This window comes from Brachyhypopomus gauderio, chromosome 16 (genome assembly GCF_052324685.1).
Source record: "Brachyhypopomus gauderio isolate BG-103 chromosome 16, BGAUD_0.2, whole genome shotgun sequence".
NCBI lineage: Eukaryota > Metazoa > Chordata > Actinopteri > Gymnotiformes > Hypopomidae > Brachyhypopomus > Brachyhypopomus gauderio.
The window spans coordinates 17,691,389-17,712,177 of record NC_135226.1 but is presented as its reverse complement, the minus strand read 5'-3'; the positions used below and the strand labels follow the sequence as shown (position 1 = coordinate 17,712,177).

At 40.6% G+C, this 20,789-nt stretch overlaps 3 protein-coding genes, 1 long non-coding RNA gene and 2 other non-coding genes across 7 annotated transcripts in view; 2 read left to right on the top strand and 4 right to left on the bottom strand.

Annotated features, from left to right (window-relative positions):
• Positions 1-208: 208 nt before the first annotated feature.
• lamtor1 (late endosomal/lysosomal adaptor, MAPK and MTOR activator 1) lies at positions 209-4,880 on the bottom strand. Its single transcript, XM_076976225.1, has 5 exons — positions 4,669-4,880; positions 3,541-3,683; positions 3,270-3,347; positions 2,903-3,026; positions 209-2,586 (listed from the first exon to the last, which is right to left on the bottom strand). Exons 1-5 carry the CDS (start codon positions 4,708-4,710, stop codon positions 2,494-2,496), a joined length of 480 nt encoding a protein of 159 aa, XP_076832340.1. The 5' UTR covers positions 4,711-4,880; the 3' UTR covers positions 209-2,493.
• A 3,317-nt stretch (positions 4,881-8,197) lies between these two features.
• lrrc51 (leucine rich repeat containing 51) lies at positions 8,198-12,211 on the bottom strand. 2 transcript variants are annotated; one of them, XM_076976709.1, is made up of 5 exons: positions 12,071-12,211; positions 11,886-11,944; positions 10,863-11,056; positions 10,339-10,487; positions 8,198-9,916 (listed from the first exon to the last, which is right to left on the bottom strand). In XM_076976709.1, the coding sequence occupies exons 2-5, from the start codon at positions 11,935-11,937 to the stop codon at positions 9,778-9,780; spliced, it is 534 nt and encodes a 177-aa protein (XP_076832824.1). In that variant the 5' UTR covers positions 11,938-11,944; positions 12,071-12,211; the 3' UTR covers positions 8,198-9,777. The 2 variants fall into 2 exon arrangements, with proteins under 2 accessions (XP_076832824.1, XP_076832823.1); XM_076976708.1 differs by having other exon boundaries at positions 10,863-11,068; positions 12,071-12,209.
• trnag-ucc (transfer RNA glycine (anticodon UCC)) lies at positions 11,650-11,721 on the bottom strand. Its single transcript has one exon. It is a non-coding gene; the product is annotated as a tRNA-Gly (tRNA).
• Positions 12,212-15,100: 2,889 nt separating the features above from the next.
• Positions 15,101-15,172, bottom strand: trnag-ucc (transfer RNA glycine (anticodon UCC)). The gene has a single exon. It is a non-coding gene; the product is annotated as a tRNA-Gly (tRNA).
• Positions 15,173-16,427: 1,255 nt separating this feature from the next.
• Positions 16,428-20,789, top strand: part of cwf19l2 (CWF19 like cell cycle control factor 2) — a 22,952-nt gene continuing 18,590 nt past the window's right edge. The window contains exon 1 of the mRNA XM_076976341.1: positions 16,428-16,695. Within this exon, the coding sequence (XP_076832456.1) occupies positions 16,603-16,695 (93 nt within the window). The 5' untranslated portion in view covers positions 16,428-16,602. The remainder of the gene's footprint in view (positions 16,696-20,789) is intronic.
• LOC143477642 (uncharacterized) lies at positions 18,231-20,202 on the top strand. Its single transcript, XR_013121602.1, has 2 exons — positions 18,231-18,939; positions 19,672-20,202. It is a non-coding gene; the product is annotated as an uncharacterized LOC143477642 (long non-coding RNA).

Here is a 20,789-nt window from a genome sequence, read left to right as displayed (position 1 = left end):
GAAAAACAAAAACAGGAAAAAAAAACACACCAGGTATTACCAGGATATTTTAATCAAACTTTTTGGTTCTAGCCTATGAAATAAACATTGTAATTCAGGTAGTATTACACAAGTAGGTAGCGAACAAGGGAAACAGAACAATACTATTAGCACACTGCAAAAAGCAAAAATTAAAATAAAAAACAAAAACATTGAGTCTTTTACAGCGTCTTTCATCCCTTTCATAACCTAGTGAGTGTCTGATGCTCTGGTAGTCAGTGTGCACCAGAATCATGTTTTTTTTTTAGCCTACATAAATACATTAAAAGAAAAATAAATAACTGAAAATTATTTCTGCCGATTAAATCATACTTCATCAAGAAAGTACAACAACTGCAGATATAGTTTAATTTTTTTCCCTTTCTCTACCCCAACCTCCACCACACATGGGGGATACATGCACACTGCATGTGTAGCTTGTAGCATTAAGATCTGAAAATCAAGCTTTCAATTTTGCCTTTTCTGTTTGTTTAAAAGTTGAACTGGTGGAGTAAATACACTGCTGTGCTGCTGACTCTTTAATAAAAACGAATGATTTTAGCTACTGGTTTCAAAGCTTGCAGTCTGAAACATTCTGCAGGCAGGGGGCGCTGTGAAGGCCTCCTCATTCCTCGTTTCCCCTCTGAACCGCGGATAATACAAACCATGCATGCATCTGCTCTTTGAAAGAGACTCTTTCTAGAGACTCACAGTCTGCATGTTGAAGGCATTGATAAAAATATAATTTACAGTTTTACCCCAATCCCAACCCCCCCTGAAAAAAATCCACAAATCTCTCTGTACAAAACTCCCAAACTCTCACAGCCCTACACACTTCTGACACACTTCACTAAATAAAATCAAAAAAAGGTTAAGCACAAGATGAATTTCCAGAATTTCATGTTCACTGTGAACATTGGCAAAACTCCATTTGAAGGTTCTTTCCAGATCCACCATTACAACAGAAGCTGAATCACCGACCCAACTTCTAACAATTCCAACATAGGACTAATGAATATTCATGATCAGGACCCAGTCTTGCCCTGATGTCTCCGCCTTCATGAGCCTGAAGGACAGGTTCTAGGAAGGAGCTGATATTTTAATGAAGGAAGATTAACACCAGGATAAGGTTGGTTTGCAACTGACCTCAAGCCACTGGGGAAACCAAGAACATTTTATGGCCACGCCAATGCTAGATTTAATACAGCCCTTTGGACAGCTTACTGCACATGATCATTAAAGGTCCTACAAGAAACAGTACTCACATACTGGTGCTTCCACATCTAATGTTTGCTATTGGTGATTAGATCACAACTTCTATGAGCAAAGGTTTGCACCTCAATGATCACTATTTTTCCTGATTTGATCAATACAATTGCGAAACTGAGAAATGTAAGCGTACCAGTGTACCGAACATACAAAAATTACTAAGATCTAGTGAAACTTGAAGTGGAGACTCCCATTTAGTGTTTACAAATGAAGATTGTAATGATCATTAAACAGACTTCAAATGTTTGAAACAGACTTTGCCGGACCTTTAATATCATTAGATATGCAGCAATCAGTGCTTTACTTTAAAAATCACACTCATTGTGGGGTTTACTACTCGATAAAGAATGCTTATGAAAAATCTGAATCCAGGCCCATGTGTAAACAGGTCTGGATATGGATGCGGATGGGGCCAGATAAGAGTTCTACAACTAGACAGAACCCCAGGGAGGGACCATTTCTACATCAGAATGTCTCATCTGGATTTCTGAAGAGTGGAAGGGTGTAAAACAAAATTAACACAAGCACATTCGCTCACAAGCTCACTTGCTTGCTTGCACACACCACCCATGGCCTGTGTTCCATACCTAAACACAGCTTTACGTGTAAACTGAACACTAGAAATCCAATATCGGTGGAAAATATGGAATCAAGCAGGTTTAGATTTGATCAGTCTGGCAAGAGTTGGAAACACACCAGAAGAAAAGATGCACTGAAAGATGGTATCGCGGTTCAGGCCACCATGTCATCAAGCCAAACAACCTCCCCCCCGCAGGAGGGGCGAGAAAAAAATGGCAACCATCACAAAACAAAACACCAACTACAAACATCAGTGCGTTTACACACGGACCAAACACAGTGAGTTTATTGGGATCCTATAGGAAAGAGGATCAACACCTAAAGGGTGGACAGCTTATCGCTACGTGTCAAGAGCCGCTGGAAACTCACTCAGACGTGGTGACACAGAATGAGACACCAGACAGTCCAGGGTCATTAGTCTTCACACACAAAGCTGTGTAGGGCCCTGGACTTGGGGCCCAAGGGAGTTCTTGGGAGAAACAGTGTGTCTGATTAGACGTGAGACAGCAGAGGCGGGCTCATCCTTTGCATGCTTAGTTAGCTGAAGAATTAATATGAGGGAAGAGAAAGAGAGAGAGAGAGAGAGAGAGAATGGGCAGGGCTGGGCCAGAGAGTTGGGTTTGCTAATCACGGAATAGCAAACTGCACCACCAATTCTTCTTTGACATCCACCTTGATTTGGGAGATTGCACTGTAAGCGTAGGCAGCGATTTTACACACCTGGAAGACAGTGAAACAAAAACACTCAACAATCCCGAGTGTGTTCATGTGTATGATGTGTGTACAAAAGGCCTGATAGTGTATGTCTGTGTGTATATGTATATTTGTATATGTATTTCCATGTTTGACCATTTTTAAAACTAAATACTTATGTCAATAAAGCAATGTTAAACTGAATGGAGAGAGAAAACTGTGTAAACAACGTGTTTTAAAAATTATGTCAGGTCATAGGAGTAGTCATAATTGTATATGCACATTTGATATGAAGTGAATGCCCATCTCAGATATGAGGGCTGGGTGAGTGTATGGCCGTTACCTGCTGGATATCTGCATATGGCACCAGATCACTAGCAAGCACTTGGTGAGGCTGGCTGGTCAGGGTGGGCAGGGGGGCTGGCTTCTTCTGACACAGAGTACTACTCAGCACGGCCAGTTTAGTGCTGACACAGAAGACCAAGACAATGCTCAACAAAACCAATTTCTGGCTGAAAACACTTCATATGCCCATATAGCAGAAAGCGAACAGACACGACATTCGTGGATTCACATTAACATCTACGCAAGTACAATCATATTGACACGCATGCACTCACACAGAGATTCAATGACGCCAATCTCCCTGCATATTAACGTGTACAGATGTAGTGTGTTATAGTGGGTCTCATGCCTTTATCTGCACATACCTGTACTGTCTAGCTTTGTCCATGTATTCATGCTGTTCCATTCCTTGTGAGTCTGCAGCCGATACATCTATGATGTTCCTGTTTACAAGACAGTAAATGGCAACCAATTCTAAAAATTCTATATTCTAAAATTCTGCACTGTAAAAATTCTAAGTTGATACCGATATGACAATACAGAACAAGAGAAGATTAACTACTTAGCAGCTGATAAGGGCTTGTGTAGCTACAGTGTGTGTGTGTGTGTGTGTGTGTGTGTGTGTGTGAGTCGCACATTGCCGTCTTGATTAGGATGGAGGACAGAAGTGCCTGCTCATCTGTGCGGGCAGACGACAAGCTGGCCGGATTGTGATCAGTCCCATTTGGGGGCTTGTTGTCCGGGTTTGGGTGTGGAATCAGCGGCTTGCATTCTGGGTCCTGCCATGAGGACGAGAGTCACAGGTCGGAGTAGAAAACAAAGCTCAAGTAGAAACACAGTCTACATCTGCAGACAGCCATAGGGTTTCCTCGGTTGAATGCATCAGGAATATTTATTTGGGTAGATTTGAATATTTGGACAATATTTTTACAAAGCAGAGGTGCTTATGCGTAAAACATGGCCTAAATACGACTGAGACTATTCCCATCTCTGCTTACCACTGCGTTTGAACCTAGTGGTCAGTGTGGCGAACTTACTGCTGGCTGAAGTTGTAATGTGATACCAGTGGCTGAACTTTGATGGGGTGAAAAGCACAACAGGAGAAGAGGCAAAATATAAACAACTCCAACAAAATGCAAAAACGGAAGTGCCGTCGTTTTCTTTCCAAGAGACCTCAGCTATTTTCCAGACTAGCTTGGGAACGCCTGATGCCAGGAATGAACTGAATCACTCCCATGGTGAGTAGTACAATTTGTGGCTCTGCAGAACATTCCCAGTTAACACAGAGGAGAGAATTAAAAACTAATCGCCTCCATCACTTTACCCAGACTGGAAAAACCTGAAGGTTGTCATTCTGTCCCTGCAGCTGGCCTGAGCTCACATCACACTTTGTTTACATGTTTATATGAACTTAATCTCACATAACTTTCAGAAAGGTTTACACATAAGCTTTTGTAAATATAACAATTATTTATATAATAAAAGTAAGCTTTTTGATATAACAATTAAATTATATCTAAATATTTTTGCACACATTAACAAATGTACTGTACGGCTGTTAACTACACAGTTAGCTGGTTATTTACGGCCTTGACACTGGACGCACCGGCGCACCGTGTTTATGGAGTTAAATAACGTTTGTGTCCAACACTACGAGTAAAATTATCAAGCTGCTACACAAATGTTGTTTGTCACAAGCTCAAGTTTACACAATATCCCCCCCAGTCACACAGGCCCGCCTGGCCGAGCACAAGTGGCCGTTACCGTCGGTGAGGAGTCGGTCTCGCTGCTGTAACAGCACCCCATTATATCCCCGCGGAGCTCTCAGTCGATGTCCAGCTTCTCCCGGGGCGAACCTACAGCCCAGGGCATCCACGCACGTTTAAAGACGGGGCCGAGGCGTGTGAAACTGCCGTTTCTCCGTGTCTGGGTCGCGCCTCTTAGCTGCTAGCGTGAAGACTTATCACATGACCAGGGTTGCCAGGTCCTACATGAATATCCCGCATAAAGTCAGTGTAAAACCCGCCCTTCAGAAGCCCTAAACCAGCCCAAAGCCCATGTCTGGAGGGTTGCCAACTTTTCAAGATCACTTGAAGTGAGATTTAATCGGGGGGGGGGGGTGTAAAATTGGTGGCGAGTGTAAATTGTTTACTTGGGGGGAGGTGGCGAGTGTAAAATGGAGACAAATTAAGTATTATATCGATCGATTCTTAGTGTTGACTTGTAACTGCCGCGGTTGCCCAACTCAAAAGTAGCCCAAAAACCGCACCCCTGAATTTTTACCCGCGGCTGGATATTCAAACAAGCCCAATTTGGCGTGAAAACCGCGAACCTGGCAACTCTGCGCATGACACTTTTCTAGGGCCACAACGCAACAACATGACCACTTCCGGGTAAAAAAAAAAAAAACAACTTCCGGGGCAGTGCAGCGAGTCAGTTCTCGTGCAGTTATCCCAAATATGTGTACTACGTGTTTCTTATAATAGTTTAAAGTATAAGATTTCTGAACCAAAGAGAATGAAATATAAATTTAACTTCGTTCTTAGTATAGCTGACCAATTATGCGCTGCTTTATATACCGATGCTGTAGGCACAATATCACTAGTATGAGTAGTGGTCAAAGATACAGTACATTTATATTTACATTTGGGGACATTTAGCAGATGCTCTTATCCAGAGCGACTTATAAAGTGCTTTGCCATCTGTTCACATAATGCATCCTAGATAGTACCGTAGATAGGTCAGATTTCAAGATCCCATTGAACCAGACTACTATCAAACTTAAACTACCTAGAAGTGCAAACAAGCATAAATTGTGTTTGTTGTCATTTAGTCAATGGTACAAGCATTTACCTCCAACGCATCATAATGTAGTCAACTGTTGTGTTCAAGTGTTGTATCTTCATGCCTTTAGGATGACCAGTCGTCAAAACGTCGTATGTAATCGTTTGATAATTTGACAGGTTTGCTTTATTTCTCCCTCCACTTTTGTTGGATTTTGCATGCAGTAGTGAAAATGAGACCATGTATGAAACCATTTCATATTAAGTTCTCTTTAGCTGTAGATTATGAGTGAATTAATGTTCAATTTATATAGCGCCTTTCAAGTTAATAATTAAGTAAAACTTTATTTACAGGGTTGCCAACTTTTGCCGTTCGCTTGGAGTGAGATTTTAACCTGGAGCCGGTGGCGAGTGTATTTTGTTGAGCGGGGGGGCGAACGAAAGTTGTTGAGCGGGGGGGGAACGAAAAATGGACACAGATTCAGTGTTATATCGCCGGTGGATGGCGCCAGAGCTAGCGAACTAGTAACGTATTGAATCATATATGTGGATCTGAGGTAAATAAACTGGATATTTTTTTTCGGCGTGAGATATCGGAAGTGTGGCGTGAGAGCGTGTGAAAACGGTCAAATGCGTGTGTCTCACGCTCAATGCGTGAGAGTTGGCAACCCTGTATTTATATAGCACTTCTAGAATCGCTCACAAAGTGCTTTACAAAAATGCTTCCAAATACAGTGCAATACAGTATAATTTAAATACATTATAATCTGTTGGAAAAAAAGAAATTTAAAGGTGAATAACTTAATGTTTAAACGTAATGTTTTCCTGAAAGGCTATGGAAGAACAGAAGTGAGAAGGCCTCAGTGGCCTTGAGGAGAATAGAATGGGCCTATTCAGTGTACGCTGCAAAACAAGCAGTTTGAGATAAGGAGATGGACGGCTAGAGAGGAGCAGGGGGGGCTCTAAGGAAGAGTAGCAAAGGTGGGGGCAGATATCGAAACTTAGAGATGAGGTATGAAAGGGAGGACATCGCCTAGCACGAGGACTTTTTCGCTTGGACACTGCTGAGATCCACTTGGGTTAGGTAGATTCCTAGGCAACTAGCACCAGTGCACTGAAGAGTTTGTACCACGTATACTTCTATTATATTGTATTCAATTATATTCTATATAAATCATTTTAAAAGAACTTTTGTTGTCAAGACTTTGTTTGGACCACTCAGTCAAAAACCAGTCGGTTCATCGGGGCGGTGTTGGGGCCCGTCTGGGTCGGAGAAGAAAATTCCAACAAATCCTATAGATAAAAAATTTATACACATCGATATATAAATACACAAATACACACCTACTATAAAACACATTTGATCAAAGGCTGTCAAAAGCAAAAGAGTAAAAATGTGTCTTTAAACTTTTTAAAGACCTGAATTGACTTGGGATAGTCTGATCTCATTAGGGAGATTATTCCACAATTTTGGGGCAAAAACTGCAAAAGCCCGGTCCCCCTTTGAGGTCATTTAAGACTCTCAAGAAAGCGGTCTCAGTACTATCTTTTGGGCAAAACCCAGATTGAAACTTTTCCAGAATGGCATTTTCCTTAAAAAACTGTATAAGTTGAACTGATGCTGTCTTTTACAAAATCTTAGAAATAAAAGGTAATTTAGAAATTGGTCTAAAATTTTTACAATTTGACGAATCAAGGTTTGATTTCTTCAGGAGTGGTCCAACACAAGCTTGTTTAAAAAAAGTCAGGAAAACAACCTGAAGTAAGAGACACATTTGTAATATGCAGTAAGCATGGAGCAATGCACGACAAGACCTTTTTAAAAATTTTAGATGGCATAACATCAAATGGGGAAGAGGAAGGATGCAGGCCTTGCACAACGGAAACTAAGTCCTCCAGAGAAATTGGTTCAAATTGATTAAAGAGAACCAGATTACAAGGAGGAGGAAGAACCATTGAACTACTGAGTGGCAGAACAATACTAGCTCTTAACTCGCTAACTTTATTTACCAAAAAATCTAGAAACTTTCAAACAAAGTTTGTCACATATTAAACATATATTAAAAGCTGTTAGTAGGTCTTTTAAATAGAGATAATGAACCTGTAATGTTGATTGTTTCCATTTACGCTCAGCTTGCCTACGTTTTTTTTCAGAGCTATGATTTCATCATTTATTCATGGAGAAGGATTTATCATATATTTAACTCTGGTTCTAATGGGGGCGATCTCATCTAACACCGTAGTGCACAATTCATTAAAACAGCTGACTAAGTCATTCACCTGATTACAGTGAGTCACAGAATTATATGCTTCAGAAAAGCATCATTATTTAGAAAACGTGAGCAAATAGTACATTTAGATTTCGTGACAGGGGCCAGAAGCTCAACATCGAACATAACACTGCTGTGATCTGTGTAATGGAAATTTTATTATTTCATTATAATTCATGAGAGATGATAATCAATCATTAATAGTCTACGTAAAAAATGTGTAATCAATTGATTAAAACATTGTGTTAGATATATAAACTAATGTTAAACACACATATGGGCACCTCCATTGTGGTCTGCATATGAGACCCATGGAAATTCTGTATAAGCTTGAACACTGTGTAGAACACAACATGTCTTTAAATCATATATACTGACCATTGATATATGAAAGCACTCTGTGTGGATCTGATTGTGCAAGACTGCAGCTGTAGAGAAGGAGACATTTCATATTCTTTATGTATCTTACTTACAATGAACCACTGTGAGAGTTAAGTATCCTTGAAACTTGGCTACTCACATGAGACGAGAAAGTACCTCACTCTGCTAGGGAGGGGGTGATAGGAAGACACGAATCACTGGTGTGATTACCGTGACTCAGCAGTTTTACACTATAAAACTCCATGGTTATGGAGACTGAGCAGCTCTCTCTTGTCAACACTCAGGAGTGTGGGCAATGGAGATCTCTGGGTCGACACATATATGTTTGTTTGTTAACTTTGTTCTTTGATATTACTGTTTGTACTTTTAATAAATTTACTATTACTTTGATTACCTTACCCAGTTGGTTTGATTAATATTTCTTGCTCACCACCAAGGTTTCCGCAAATGTCCACGACATCTGACACTATAGAGTCTTCCTCATGTACATTGTGCACAGATAGACACAAAGTAAAAACCAGATCTAACCAAGGTCGCGTTACAATTTTAACACAGGTACAAGTCTTACACTACCAATCACACACCGGCGAGAAGCGGCAACCAATTGCACACAGTGTCCTCTCTACCGGGATCCACAGCCCCCTGGGGGACTGAATGGGGTGCAGGAAGGGGAGAGAGGACAGACCCTAGTGACAGAGCACCATCCACCACTGGGCATACAAGCACACACACACTCATAGTGAAAATGAGACCATGTATGAAACCACTTCATATTAAATTTTCTTTGGCTGTAGATCATCCTTTAAAAAGATTTTTCGTAATTAAATTAATATCATTTTCAATAAACAAAGAAATATGTTCATTTAATCATACACACACACTGAGTCAATCTTATATGCATTCATCTATTTGTTGATTGATTAGCTTATTTAATCATCTGATCAAAGCTAGTCCACATCCAAACAACTCTCCTCAAGTGTCACGGCATAGGTAAAACATTTTAAAGTTTTTATTACTTTAATGGGACCTGAGCTCAGTCATATGCTCTGTGCTGCTGTGTTTCCTGGAGCACCCCAGCAGGCCACAGTTTGATTTTGCCCCTGCTCCTTTACACCTGATTCAAATCTCAGATGGCGTGATAATTAGCTAGTGAGGTAGATTAGATCATTAAAAATTCTACGTCACACAGTTTATTAACATAACCAGGTCAGTTCAAGAACAGTATTGGCAAAAGGTTGTTAGAGATTACAGTTGGGAAACGTCTTTGATGGGAGAATATGAATTGAGTTCAGGTGAAATTCAATCGACTAGATCACTTCAAAGTCATACTGAATACCTTAAAGCAGACCACCCGCACACATTGATATTTACTCCACATGATACTTGAAAAGAAACTATATGGCAGCCGATCACAATCATGGCGTTTCCATGGCAACATCTCAGCCTTCAGTGCCGCGGTTGGAAGATTCACGTCTCTTCCCGCCCTTGTGCCAGATGGAGGCCATGGCTCTTTCTTGCTTGGTGATTGCACTAAAGTCCATCATCTTCAGATGAGGAAGAGTGGAGATCACATGACCCCTATTAACACAGAGCAAATGCATATACTTGTAATGCACACCACACAATACAGCAATCTTCAGAGATTAATCAGAAGTGAAGTTTAATTAAAGAGTGGACTGAAACTCTACTAAGTGTAAAAATGGTCTGGACAGACGCATGTCCTTCAGGCTTTGGACTCTGGAAAAGTGACTGCATTTATTCTAGAAGGCATTAAAGCCATTCAATTGCAGATGAATTCTCTTAAAGTGAAATAGCCAGAGAACTCTGTTTTTTTTTAACACTCATAAAGCCACCACTACTACTAATCCTCGTTGCTCCCAGCAGATCTAGTAATTTAAAACATCTGCAGTATGACAGCCAAGGGTGCAGGGGTCAATTCACAGACATGTGAACTGGACCAACTGCCCTGAACTCCATAACTGGGTCCTAATGCCCGTTACCTGTAGTTACGCTCATTCTCTATGGTGTTGCCATGCAATGTGATGGTGTGTAAGAGCGGCAACACTCCCAGCTTATCAACCTCAGAGAGGTTGCATACACTGTTGCCATGGAGATACAACATCCGCAGCTCTACAAGCTCCGTGAGGACCTGGGAGAGGTCAGAGGTCAGAGAGTGAGAATGGGAGAGAGAAAGAAGATTTCAAAGTCAGATGATGGGCTGAGGGAGAGAGGAATTAAAGAATATGGCAGACAGAACATTATTCTCTCACTGTAATTGAGAACGATGTTGGCTATAAATGTAGCTAATGTGTATATGACACCTACTACTAATATTTAACAGGTTCACAACAGTCTGTTCACCATGATTTCGGAGCTACAGGGTCTGACCAACTTCTCAAGTTCTTAATTACCTGATCCAGGTGTGTCAGAAATCTGGAACCAAAGAAGACTAAAGCAAATGACAGACCCTAAGGACTTGGACCAGAACGACTACACTAGACAGCACAGTGTTAGTAGCGCATACCGGGTGGATATGGGAGATGTCATTAAAGGAGAGGTCGATCCAGGCGAGGCGTGTGGGCTCCACGAAAACAGCAGAGAGCATGTCGTTCAGCCCTGCCAGATCTGAGATGATGTTGTTGTTCAGACGGAGAGCTCTGCTGCTGAATTTCCCCTCCGAGTTCTTAGTCGGGGGACGCACACCTATATTGGGCTCCTCTGACACAACATCTGACAGATGATCCGATTGAAGGTGAAATGAAGCAGAGATTTTGCACAATAATATTTCAGTACTGTTTTAGTAACCTTTGCATTCTGTAAAACGTAAACATAGAAAAATGCACTTCTGACCATAACCCTAAACCATATTTTAAACTCAAATGTCTCTTCTTATTACTGAAGACCTTTTAATCACAGCTGATCAGAAGAACCTCATTTAAAGCAATCTGGTTCAGTGTTACATTTGCCATTGCAACATTTGGGAGTGAGTACAACACAAGGTTAATTGAGTCAGTATCCTCTGAAGCACATTACAGTTCATTCAGTTGATTCATTTACACCACATTAACAGCCAGTGACACCGCTGGGGTGTGTTTATATGACACACTTCTGTCTTTAAAATAACCACTCCCATAAAATGCCTCCCAAGTTAAGGTGTATGATGCATCTTTGCCATAATGAACTTAACAACAAGTTTCTCACACTCTGTGTGTTTCACAGATAGAGATACGCAGCGATGCTATTCTCTACTTAATCATCATATCAGGGTTTTTCATTTACTTTACTTTTACTCAGTCATGAGGAAAAGGTTTTGCGTTGGCCGGGAATCGAACCCGGGTCAACTGCTTGGAAGGCAGCTATGCTCACCACTATACCACCAACGCTCACGGAGTAAAACCCCTGTGAGCGCCTCTCTCAGACCACCCAAATCCTGGAAGAACCTCATGCGTCTAACTAAAGACTTTGAATACCGTGCTAAGACAATTAGATACATACCCAGTTAACGCTAGCTATCTAACCTAACTAAATCAGGAGTTAACTTACACACCTGGTAATTTGCAGATGCATTTAAAAGAGAAGTCCACCGGAGCCCCGTGCATTTCCAAACTATGAAAGACATTCACAAAACAAATACGTGTTCTTAGTACGTGTGATGTGTACAAAAGTTACAAACGACCGATCATTTCATTTTAGCTTCTGTTTTATGTAATGTCGGCTAGTTAATGTGGCTACCTTGATACTGCCTAGTGAAAAGGTGGAGAGAAAAAAGCACAACGCAGTCGGTTACCAAGGAAACCAGCAGCAGGGCTAGTTCGGGTCTGCGCTATTTACATCAGATTATTTTCTTATAAACACCGCAGAGCTACGGAATAAAGTGAAATGTCACCCCACAAACCTGTCTAAAGTGACTTAATATATTTATTTGTTCGATATTTTATCGTTTTTAGATAGGTTGCAGCCCTGACGCTAGCTGCTAACGCTATGCAGCTTCTCAGTTACTCAGTGTATGGAAGTATTTGAAGAAGTCAATACAGTACCTCATTATTATGAGTTACTATCTCGACTTACTATCATAAGTCATAATTATGAGATTCATTAATATGACTTACTATCGCGTAATTACGACTTACTATCTCGTAATAATGAGATACAAAGTCATAATTATGACTTGCTATATCATAATAATTAAACACTAAGTAGTATCTAATTATTACGACATAGTAAGTCCTAATTATGACTGGCTATCTCGTAATAATTAGATACTAAGTAGTATATAATTTAAACGAGAAAGTATGTCATAATTATGAGATACTAAGTCATAATTATGATATACAGTATGGACTTTTTTTCTTAACGGGAATTGATCGTTGGTGTGACGCCGGGACAGAGGCAGCAGGAGGCAGAGGCTGTGCACGCAAAGGTTTATTCTCCATTATAAAGACAACAGAAAAACTCAGGCACCAAGACAGAGCGAACACAACAGACAACCCAAAACGAATGAAGAAAGGCAAACTAAAGGCAAAAGTCCTCAGACTAGGATTACAGGATAGCAATAGGACTCTCCCACCTAGCGAGGCGAGGTAGCAGGCTGGACAGCGCGACCTGTGGGAATATAAGAGGGCTGAACCAGATTAGTGACAGGTGTCAATATTCAGGTGATTGGGAATGTGGGAGTGTCCTTGGATGTGAGGGTGTGCGCTGCGAAGTGGTAGGCGTGTTGGTTTGTGAACGAGTGACTGTGCGCGCCCTCTGGTGGCGTCCGGGCCGCCCCACCGTGACAGAACCCAACAACCCCAGCCCCTAACCCAGCCCCCCCCCCCCCCAAAAAATATCCCACCAGCCGACCTTTCCTCGGACATCCCGGGCGAGCAGGGAGGTGAGTTGTATAGGCTGTATGATGATGTTGGTGATTGTGTAAGGCACCTCTTCCAGAGGACCATTTCTTCTGGACCTGCGTATTCCCACCCCACCTCCACCCCCCACACATACAAACACACACACACCGATATGTTACCCAGAGGTTGACGAGGTGGGCCTGCTGTCATGGCCTCACCCGTCTCCTCACCACTGTCTGTCCCTCAGTTTTTACTTTAGACACTGAGGGGACAGTGTGGATGAACACTGACCAGTGGCTGACCATGAACACTGAACACTGACCCTCTTTTCTCTCCTCCTCTTTTCTCTGTATGGTTCACCTAACCCCAATTATTTTTATCACTATTGTACTGTATTGTACAAAATTGTTTTCTTTTGATTCTTACATAAAAATAAAGTTGGGGGGGGGGCAAAAAAAGAGAGTAGTGACTCTGAAATCTCTTCTGGTAAGATTTCCTAAATGTCCTATTTTTGTTTGCTGGTTATGGCTGTTGTGTTTTTTGAAGAGCCACACTGTAAAAAGTACTCGATAAGTTAAAATTGCTCAAGATTATTATTCTATTTCAAGTAGCTGAGGGTTTTTTGTATAAATTTATGTAAAAATATCTGGATATTTTTATGGATTATTAGGAGAGCATTTGGGAAGCTGACAGCACCAATGTTTTCCTGGCTCTTCATAGCCTTTGTTAGGCCGCATCTGGAGTACTGTGTGCAGGCAAGTCCAATGTCTGCATAAGGATAAGCTCACATTTAGAGAGAGTTCAACACGGTGGTTCACATATGATTCCAGAATTGAGTTCTATCATATGCTGAGAGGCTGGATAGGCTGGGTTTACACTCATTATAATATCGCCGCCTACGTGGAGATCTGATCTTAGTGTAAAAAGTAATACACAAACAAGCAGGTCAATCCTAGCGGTACAGTGCTCTAAAAGTGAGGACTTCCACAGAGGTTGTAATTGGTAAAGTTAGTTATAACCTTTGGCCCGATAAATATTCATTTACCCAGAAAACACTGGCACGTGGTAAAGACCCTAGCCCATTATATGTCCAAGGGTCAACACATGTCATTTATCTTGACACACGAAAAACTAGACATAAAGCTCAAATTCCTTAGTGGGCCTCCTGAGATGATTTTAGAGGAAGACCGGAAAGTTCCAAGTGGGAATCATCTTGTCGTGTATACGCAAAAAGGATTATTAAATACAAGGGCTTCAGAAGCAGGCTTTCTCCTTTGCAGATGCTTATGTCGTGTGTACCCGAGACATCCAGGGGTGCTCCTGAAAAGTAAAGAATTTTGCTTCTTGGATTTCTCTACTAGCAGTTTCTTTTCTCCACAATAGTTGTTTGGTATTTCAACACTACTAGCAGTAGTTCTGTTTTAAATGTATAATAGGAATATATATATATATATATATATATATATTATATTATATGCAACCTGCATTTCATGTTCAAATGCTCTTTCATAACTCAGGTCAGGTCTCATTAGAAAAAAGTAACCCACATTTTTCTTTGTCACCAAATCTGAAGAGATAATGAGGGTGGTCAATCTTGCCACAGTGTCCACTGAAGGACATGGGGGTTCATTGTTTTTACTTGTTTACACCACATTATCTAAGATCAGTGGCGCTGACACAGCACTCTGGGGTGCAGCACTGCTCAATTAAATCAAGGTTACTGAACATAAAATCCTTCCTAAGTATGAGGTAAAGTACATAATACATATTTGTGATAAGACAAATAAAACGTATGCCTAAGTATTTACAAAGAACCATTGCTTTGTTGTAAATCGTTTTGCCTCAAAGGAAAATGTTTTTATGAAACTGAAATGAAATAATGGAATTTACAATTCGTATTGAGATTTGTTTCTTTATCAAAATGGTTTGCGTTGGCCGGGAATCGAACCCGGGTCAACTGCTTGGAAGGCAGCTATGCTCACCACTATACCACCAACGCTTGCAAACTAGCTCTAAGTGAATGAACATGGTAATTGATTAACTGTGTATTTAGATATAAACTAAAACTTAAAACCCCTGATAAAATGCATCAAAATGATAACGGCTACGCTGCATCTCGGAAACGCGCTGCAAACCCAGTCACAACACAACGGAAGAGGGCGACAACTCCTAACTCGTTACGTTGAACAGGACCTAAGTAGTAAAGCTCTTTAAAAAGCTAGCTATTTAGACATAACATGTCTTACATGGGTTTTATCAGCGGTTTTAAGCCTTGGCGTCTGTCTTAATACCTAGCTAGCTACATCTAAAGAGCATTTAGATCTTTACCCTTATTTTTATTCATTTATTTATGTTCGATAACAGTCACTGGCCCTGATTTTCCCGGACCCAGATAAGAGGTTGTAAATGGGTGGATAGATGTATGAATACACTTACACAACCACTTTATTAAGAACACCAACACATGCTCATTTGTGTCATTATGCAGTGCATAAAATCTTACACATGGGTAAACAGCTTCAGATGTTCCCACCCAACATCAAAATGCGGGGAAATGTGTTCTGCTGGTGGAAATGTCTTTGTGGGGCAGACTTTGGCATAAGCAACATGAATATGAAGTTAAAATGGTTAGTCTTTAATACAGAGTTCACGTATGAATCCTGAGTGTCTGAATATTTGAGTACCTACAACTTTAGATATCTAGTAGTGATGTCAAACTCGAAACGCGAAATCGAACTGAATCGATTCATTTGAATCACGGTGTTGTATCAAAAAACGGGGTTCGATACGTCACGCAGTTTCGAATCTTTTCACGTGTTTTAGCCCAAGCAGCTGGTCTGAGATCAGAATGTTTACTAATTACTTGTAATCAGTTGTGATTACAACTGATTACTTGTAATGTTTAATAAATAAAGGATTACACAAGCATTTCCCTACCTTGCAATGTAAAATTAATAATGTCAGCTATATCAATCCACTGACCAACAAGTGTATCATAATGAAAAATACAATCTTAATCTTACAATACAATCAAACAATCTTAATGACATCATTAAAACAACACTATTTTCATGAGTAAAAATTATTTAGGACCCCAATATGCTATGGGGGAATGTTTCATGTCATTTTTCATTAAAAAAAGACACATTACTTCTGTTTATGTGGATTTAGGCCCTGGTTGTCCACTAGATGTCACTGTGACGTGTGATGATTTGAACGTCTCACAAGATCGAATCATTTTCCGAATCATTTGGTTAATTGGATTCGAAGCCCCCCTTTTGCCATCACCAATATCTAGTGTTATTTTGTTGGAGTCCAAAACCTTAAAAACGATCTTTACAATTGGATCCGAACAAGGGAGTTGAGACCATTTACGGTCTATGGTTAAGACTGGTTATTACGACACTTGCGACTTTTTACGTCGGTGTCATGGCGGCCTACGGGGGTTGTTTCGAAAGTGCGAACAGCATCGAGTCGAGAAAAGAATACAAACGCAAAGCCAGAGATGAGGTTCTTCAAAAGGTAAAGCTGAGCTGATACGCATGGAGTTGTACTACAAACGTGGCAGTGGTCGTTATCAGGCTGAGTTTAATAACCAGGAGACCACACTATTTACACGCTAACAAGAATAGAGGTTTACAGCCACCAGCTTCAGTGCACCCGCCGTCTGAACAAGATTCGCCTTCAGAGTCAGAACTGAATTTAATCTACAGGTTGTGCACCAGTTGTCGTGTATCATTCTTATCATCACTAAAACGCTACAACAAAGTATACTGACAACGATAATAGTTGATCATGTTTTATGTTTGGATCTGGACTGTACCTTTAACCTGCCACACGGTGGCGCTGGTTGTGTAGTTGCTACTACAGTTTAGTTTAGTCTAGCCTAGTTATACTTTAGGTTAGACCTTCTCTTCCGATCCATCCTACTGTGGATCATAGACAGCCTTTAATGTTTATTCCTTTCTTATGTTAAAGTATCGTGCAGTGAGCAACATTAAGGCAGCTGTATGTTTCTTTTTGCGTGTAAAGCATGTAACCTATGTACACTGCTTTAAACCATGCTGTGCTGGGCCCATTCGTTTGAAGCTGAGCATGAAATGAAAACACATGTGAATCAGATCACCGCATTAGAATGCATGTGTGGATTTGGTTGTGATGCTGCTGTGTGCTCACATGTAGATACATGTGTTTAGTGATGGTCCTGCACAGCTGTGTTAGTTTTACTCTTTAATAGTCTCTCTGATGGGAATGAGTGATCAATTACACCTACACACACTGTTCACATGACAAAAATGGTAAACATGTATAACTTTTAAACACCGGCACTCATCTAACACACACACACACACACACGGAACTCAGTTTGGGTAGTTCACATTGTGAATTCAGTTTGGGTAATAAATGAGTAATTAATAGACTTCCTCTGGATTTGCAGAAAAAAACAATCTATATTACAGAGCACAAAATGATTGTTTCTTTTTTGTACAGAAATGCAGCGTTACATTTACTCTGTGCTCCACATTGAGTGAGCGATCTTGATCTCAGAGGAGATTCAGCGGCCTAGATGGGGGTGGGATTAAGGTTATGCATGATCTCAGAGGAGGTGGGGTTAAAGTAAAGTATGATCTCAGAGGAGGTGCGGTGGAATAGGGTGGGGTTAAAGTAAAGTATGATCTCAGAGGAGGTGGGGTTAAAGTAAAGTATGATCTCAGAGGAGGTGGGGTGGAATAGGGTGGGTTTAAAGTAAAGTATGATCTCAGAGGAGGTGGGGTGGAATAGGGTGGGGTTAAAGTAAAGTATGATCTCAGAGGAGGTGGGGTTAAAGTAAAGTATGATCTCAGAGGAGGTGGGGTGGAATAGGGTGGGTTTAAAGTAAAGTATGATCTCAGAGGAGGTGGGGTTAAAGTAAAGTATGATCTCAGAGGAGGTGGGTGGGAAGAGATGGGGTGGGTTAACGTTATGTATGATGGTGTCAGAAGAGATGTGGTGGGTTAAGGTTATGTATGATGATGTCAGAAGAGATGGGGTGGGGTTAAGGTTATGTATGATGATCAGGGTTCCCGCGGGGTCTTAAAAAGTCTTAAAATGTCTGAAATTCAAAACTTTAAATTTAAGGCCTTAAAAGACTTAAAAAACAGCCAGATTTTCATCCAAGGTCTTAAATTTAATTTAGTCAGGTCTTAAAATTTTACCTTAGTTAATTTTAGAAAAGTGTAGTTTAATCGAAACGTCCGGAAGTCAGTTCTGTGTTGTCTGTGTTTGTGCGGGGCTACAGGTGTTGGTACGTGTTAATTAATTAAACTACAAAACCCATAATAACCGCAGGCAGGAAACGGCCCTTGTCACGAAAAGCCTTCACGCAATGTTGTGCCTCATCCCCGCCGTTTTCGCTATCGTCAGTGCCGGGTCCCGCCGGACTCCACCGCAGTATCACTAGTGCTTCGGCTAATGATATTCGGGCTACATTAGGATAGAGTGACGGCAATGTTCCCTGGTTCGAATATCGCGAAAAAGTTTTCGTGTGGACTAAACAAATCGCATATATAGCTAGATTTGGCTTGGCAGACTTCATCAAGAGAGAGTTGATACGCTCTTACCGGGCCGTATGTGTTAATGTTCGATGAAAGCTTTAATTCAACCACAAAATCCAAACAGCTGGATCTTCATGTTCGGTTCTGGAGCAATGGATATGTGCAATCGAGGTACATGGGCTCTCATTTCATGGGCCATGAAACAGCGCAGGATCTACCAAAACGTATCAAAGTAAGTGATCCTTACTTATGCTCCACAGTCTTCTTTTCAATGTGTTAACCATTTTATACAATTAGGCTACAATACAAAAACATCTCAGAACCATGTACTGTCCATGGCATTGAGTTAGAGAAATGTTTCAATGCATGCTAAATCCCAGCTAGAGGAAATAAAAATATATTTACTGTGTTAAATCATGTAAAATGTAAAAAAAAACAACTATGCCCTGTAGATGGGTTATGTCATGTTTTGAAACATGTTCCACTGTCCCATGCTCTTTCATGGATTGCAGATGGTTTTATTTACATTGTACTGATGTATTGCCTTTTAGTGGGCATAGGGTAAAAACAGGTAGTGTGTCCCAACGTTTTCAATGTTAACATTCAAATTCATATTCAGCATGGCTAGACAAAGTAAGTTGGTTTCATCGGGATAATAAATAGAAAAGAAGGTAGGGGGTTAAAAAAGTTTTGTGTGTTTTAAGATACAGATGGCCTGGGGAAATAAAATTCTGAGCCTTTATTTAATTAGTTAATTTTATAATTTCATTTATTTCAGTAATTTAACCAAAATGTAACATTTAATAAATTTTATCAGCTGCAGGGTGTGAGGATTTTGGTCAAACCATGCCTTAGACATACTTGAAGATAGGCTGAGTCTACATGTTGTTAAATGTATAATGTGTGTATGATTATTTAATTTGATGGTGTACGTCTATCTTTTTATTTCTTATTTTCCAACAAGGAGGTGGAGGCAGAAAACATGCAAGAGGACACAACTGGCACACACAGACTCATATGTGACTGTCACAATGCATGGAGGTGTCACAGGTTCCCCTCACCAAGGAACTCTTAGCATCTGTGGGTGCAGCACGGTCAAAATACTGACTCTTTCTGGATCAGGAATGAATCAGGAAAGAAAAGGAATCCCAGAGCCAGAAAAGAAAGCTGACTGAGCAGTCTTTAGAGGACCTTAAGAAAAGGAAGAAAAACTTGGAAGACGTATCCACTTGTCTTGCTAGAGTGGCAAATTCTCTTGCAGAAGAAGCTGAGGGCAAGGCTGGATCCAAGATGGCTCAGCTCCTTTCCAAGTCAAATGCTGAGATTGGTACTGAAAAGGAAGAACTCAGAGATATGTAGGGTGAGGTTGTATGTAGATATGCTAGTGTTGTGTTGGTAAGGTTGCTTGGGTTGAGTGTTACTATTTTGATTGTTTTAATATTGAATTAATGTAATCCTGTAACTAAATTAATCAAAATAAAATGTTTTAAGAGTTTCTGGGATCATTGGATTGTTTGTGGTAATATGTTGTGTTGGTCTTAAATTTCACTGAGAATGGTCTTAAAAGGTCTTAAAAAGTCTTAAATTTAACTCACTGAAACCTGCAAGAACCCTGATGATGTCAGAAGAGATGGGGTGGGTTAAGATTATGTATGATGATGTCAGAAGAGATGTGGTGGGGTTAAGTTTATGTATGATGATGTCAGAAGAGATGGGGTGGGGTTAAGGTTATGTATGATGATGTCAGAAGAGATGGGGTGGGGTTAAGGTTATGTATGATGATGTCAGAAGAGATGGGGTGGGTTAAGGTTATGTATGATGATGTCAGAAGAGATGGGGTGGGGTTAAGGTTATGTATGATGATGTCAGAAGAGATGGGGTGGGGTTAAGGTTATGTATGATGGTGTCAGAAGAGATGGGGTGGGTTAAGGTTATGTATGATGGTGTCAGAAGAGATGTGGTGGGTTTAAGGTTATGTATGATGATGTCAGAAGAGATGGGGTGGGGTTAAGGTTATGTATGATGATGGGCTATAAACAACACATGGCATTTTATAGTTTATTGTGGTGATCAGTTTTTTTT

What these genes read in the sequence shown, in the direction of transcription:
- lamtor1 (XM_076976225.1), bottom strand. Translation starts at nt 4,710, where the DNA reads ATGGGGTGCTGTTACAGCAGCGAGACCGACTCCTCACCGACG. An exon ending in AGACCGACTCCTCACCGACG is followed by an intron (nt 3,684 to 4,668) that starts GTAACGGCCACT and finishes TCCTCATGGCAG; the next exon opens with GACCCAGAATGCAAGCCGCT. An exon ending in CATATGCAGATATCCAGCAG is followed by an intron (nt 2,587 to 2,902) that starts GTAACGGCCATA and finishes ACTGTCTTCCAG; the next exon opens with GTGTGTAAAATCGCTGCCTA.
- lrrc51 (XM_076976708.1), bottom strand. Translation starts at nt 11,937, where the DNA reads ATGCACGGGGCTCCGGTGGACTTCTCTTTTAAATGCATCTGCAAATTA. An exon ending in ATGCATCTGCAAATTACCAG is followed by an intron (nt 11,069 to 11,885) that starts GTGTGTAAGTTA and finishes ATCATCTGTCAG; the next exon opens with ATGTTGTGTCAGAGGAGCCC. An exon ending in GAGAATGAGCGTAACTACAG is followed by an intron (nt 9,917 to 10,338) that starts GTAACGGGCATT and finishes CTGTGTTAATAG; the next exon opens with GGGTCATGTGATCTCCACTC.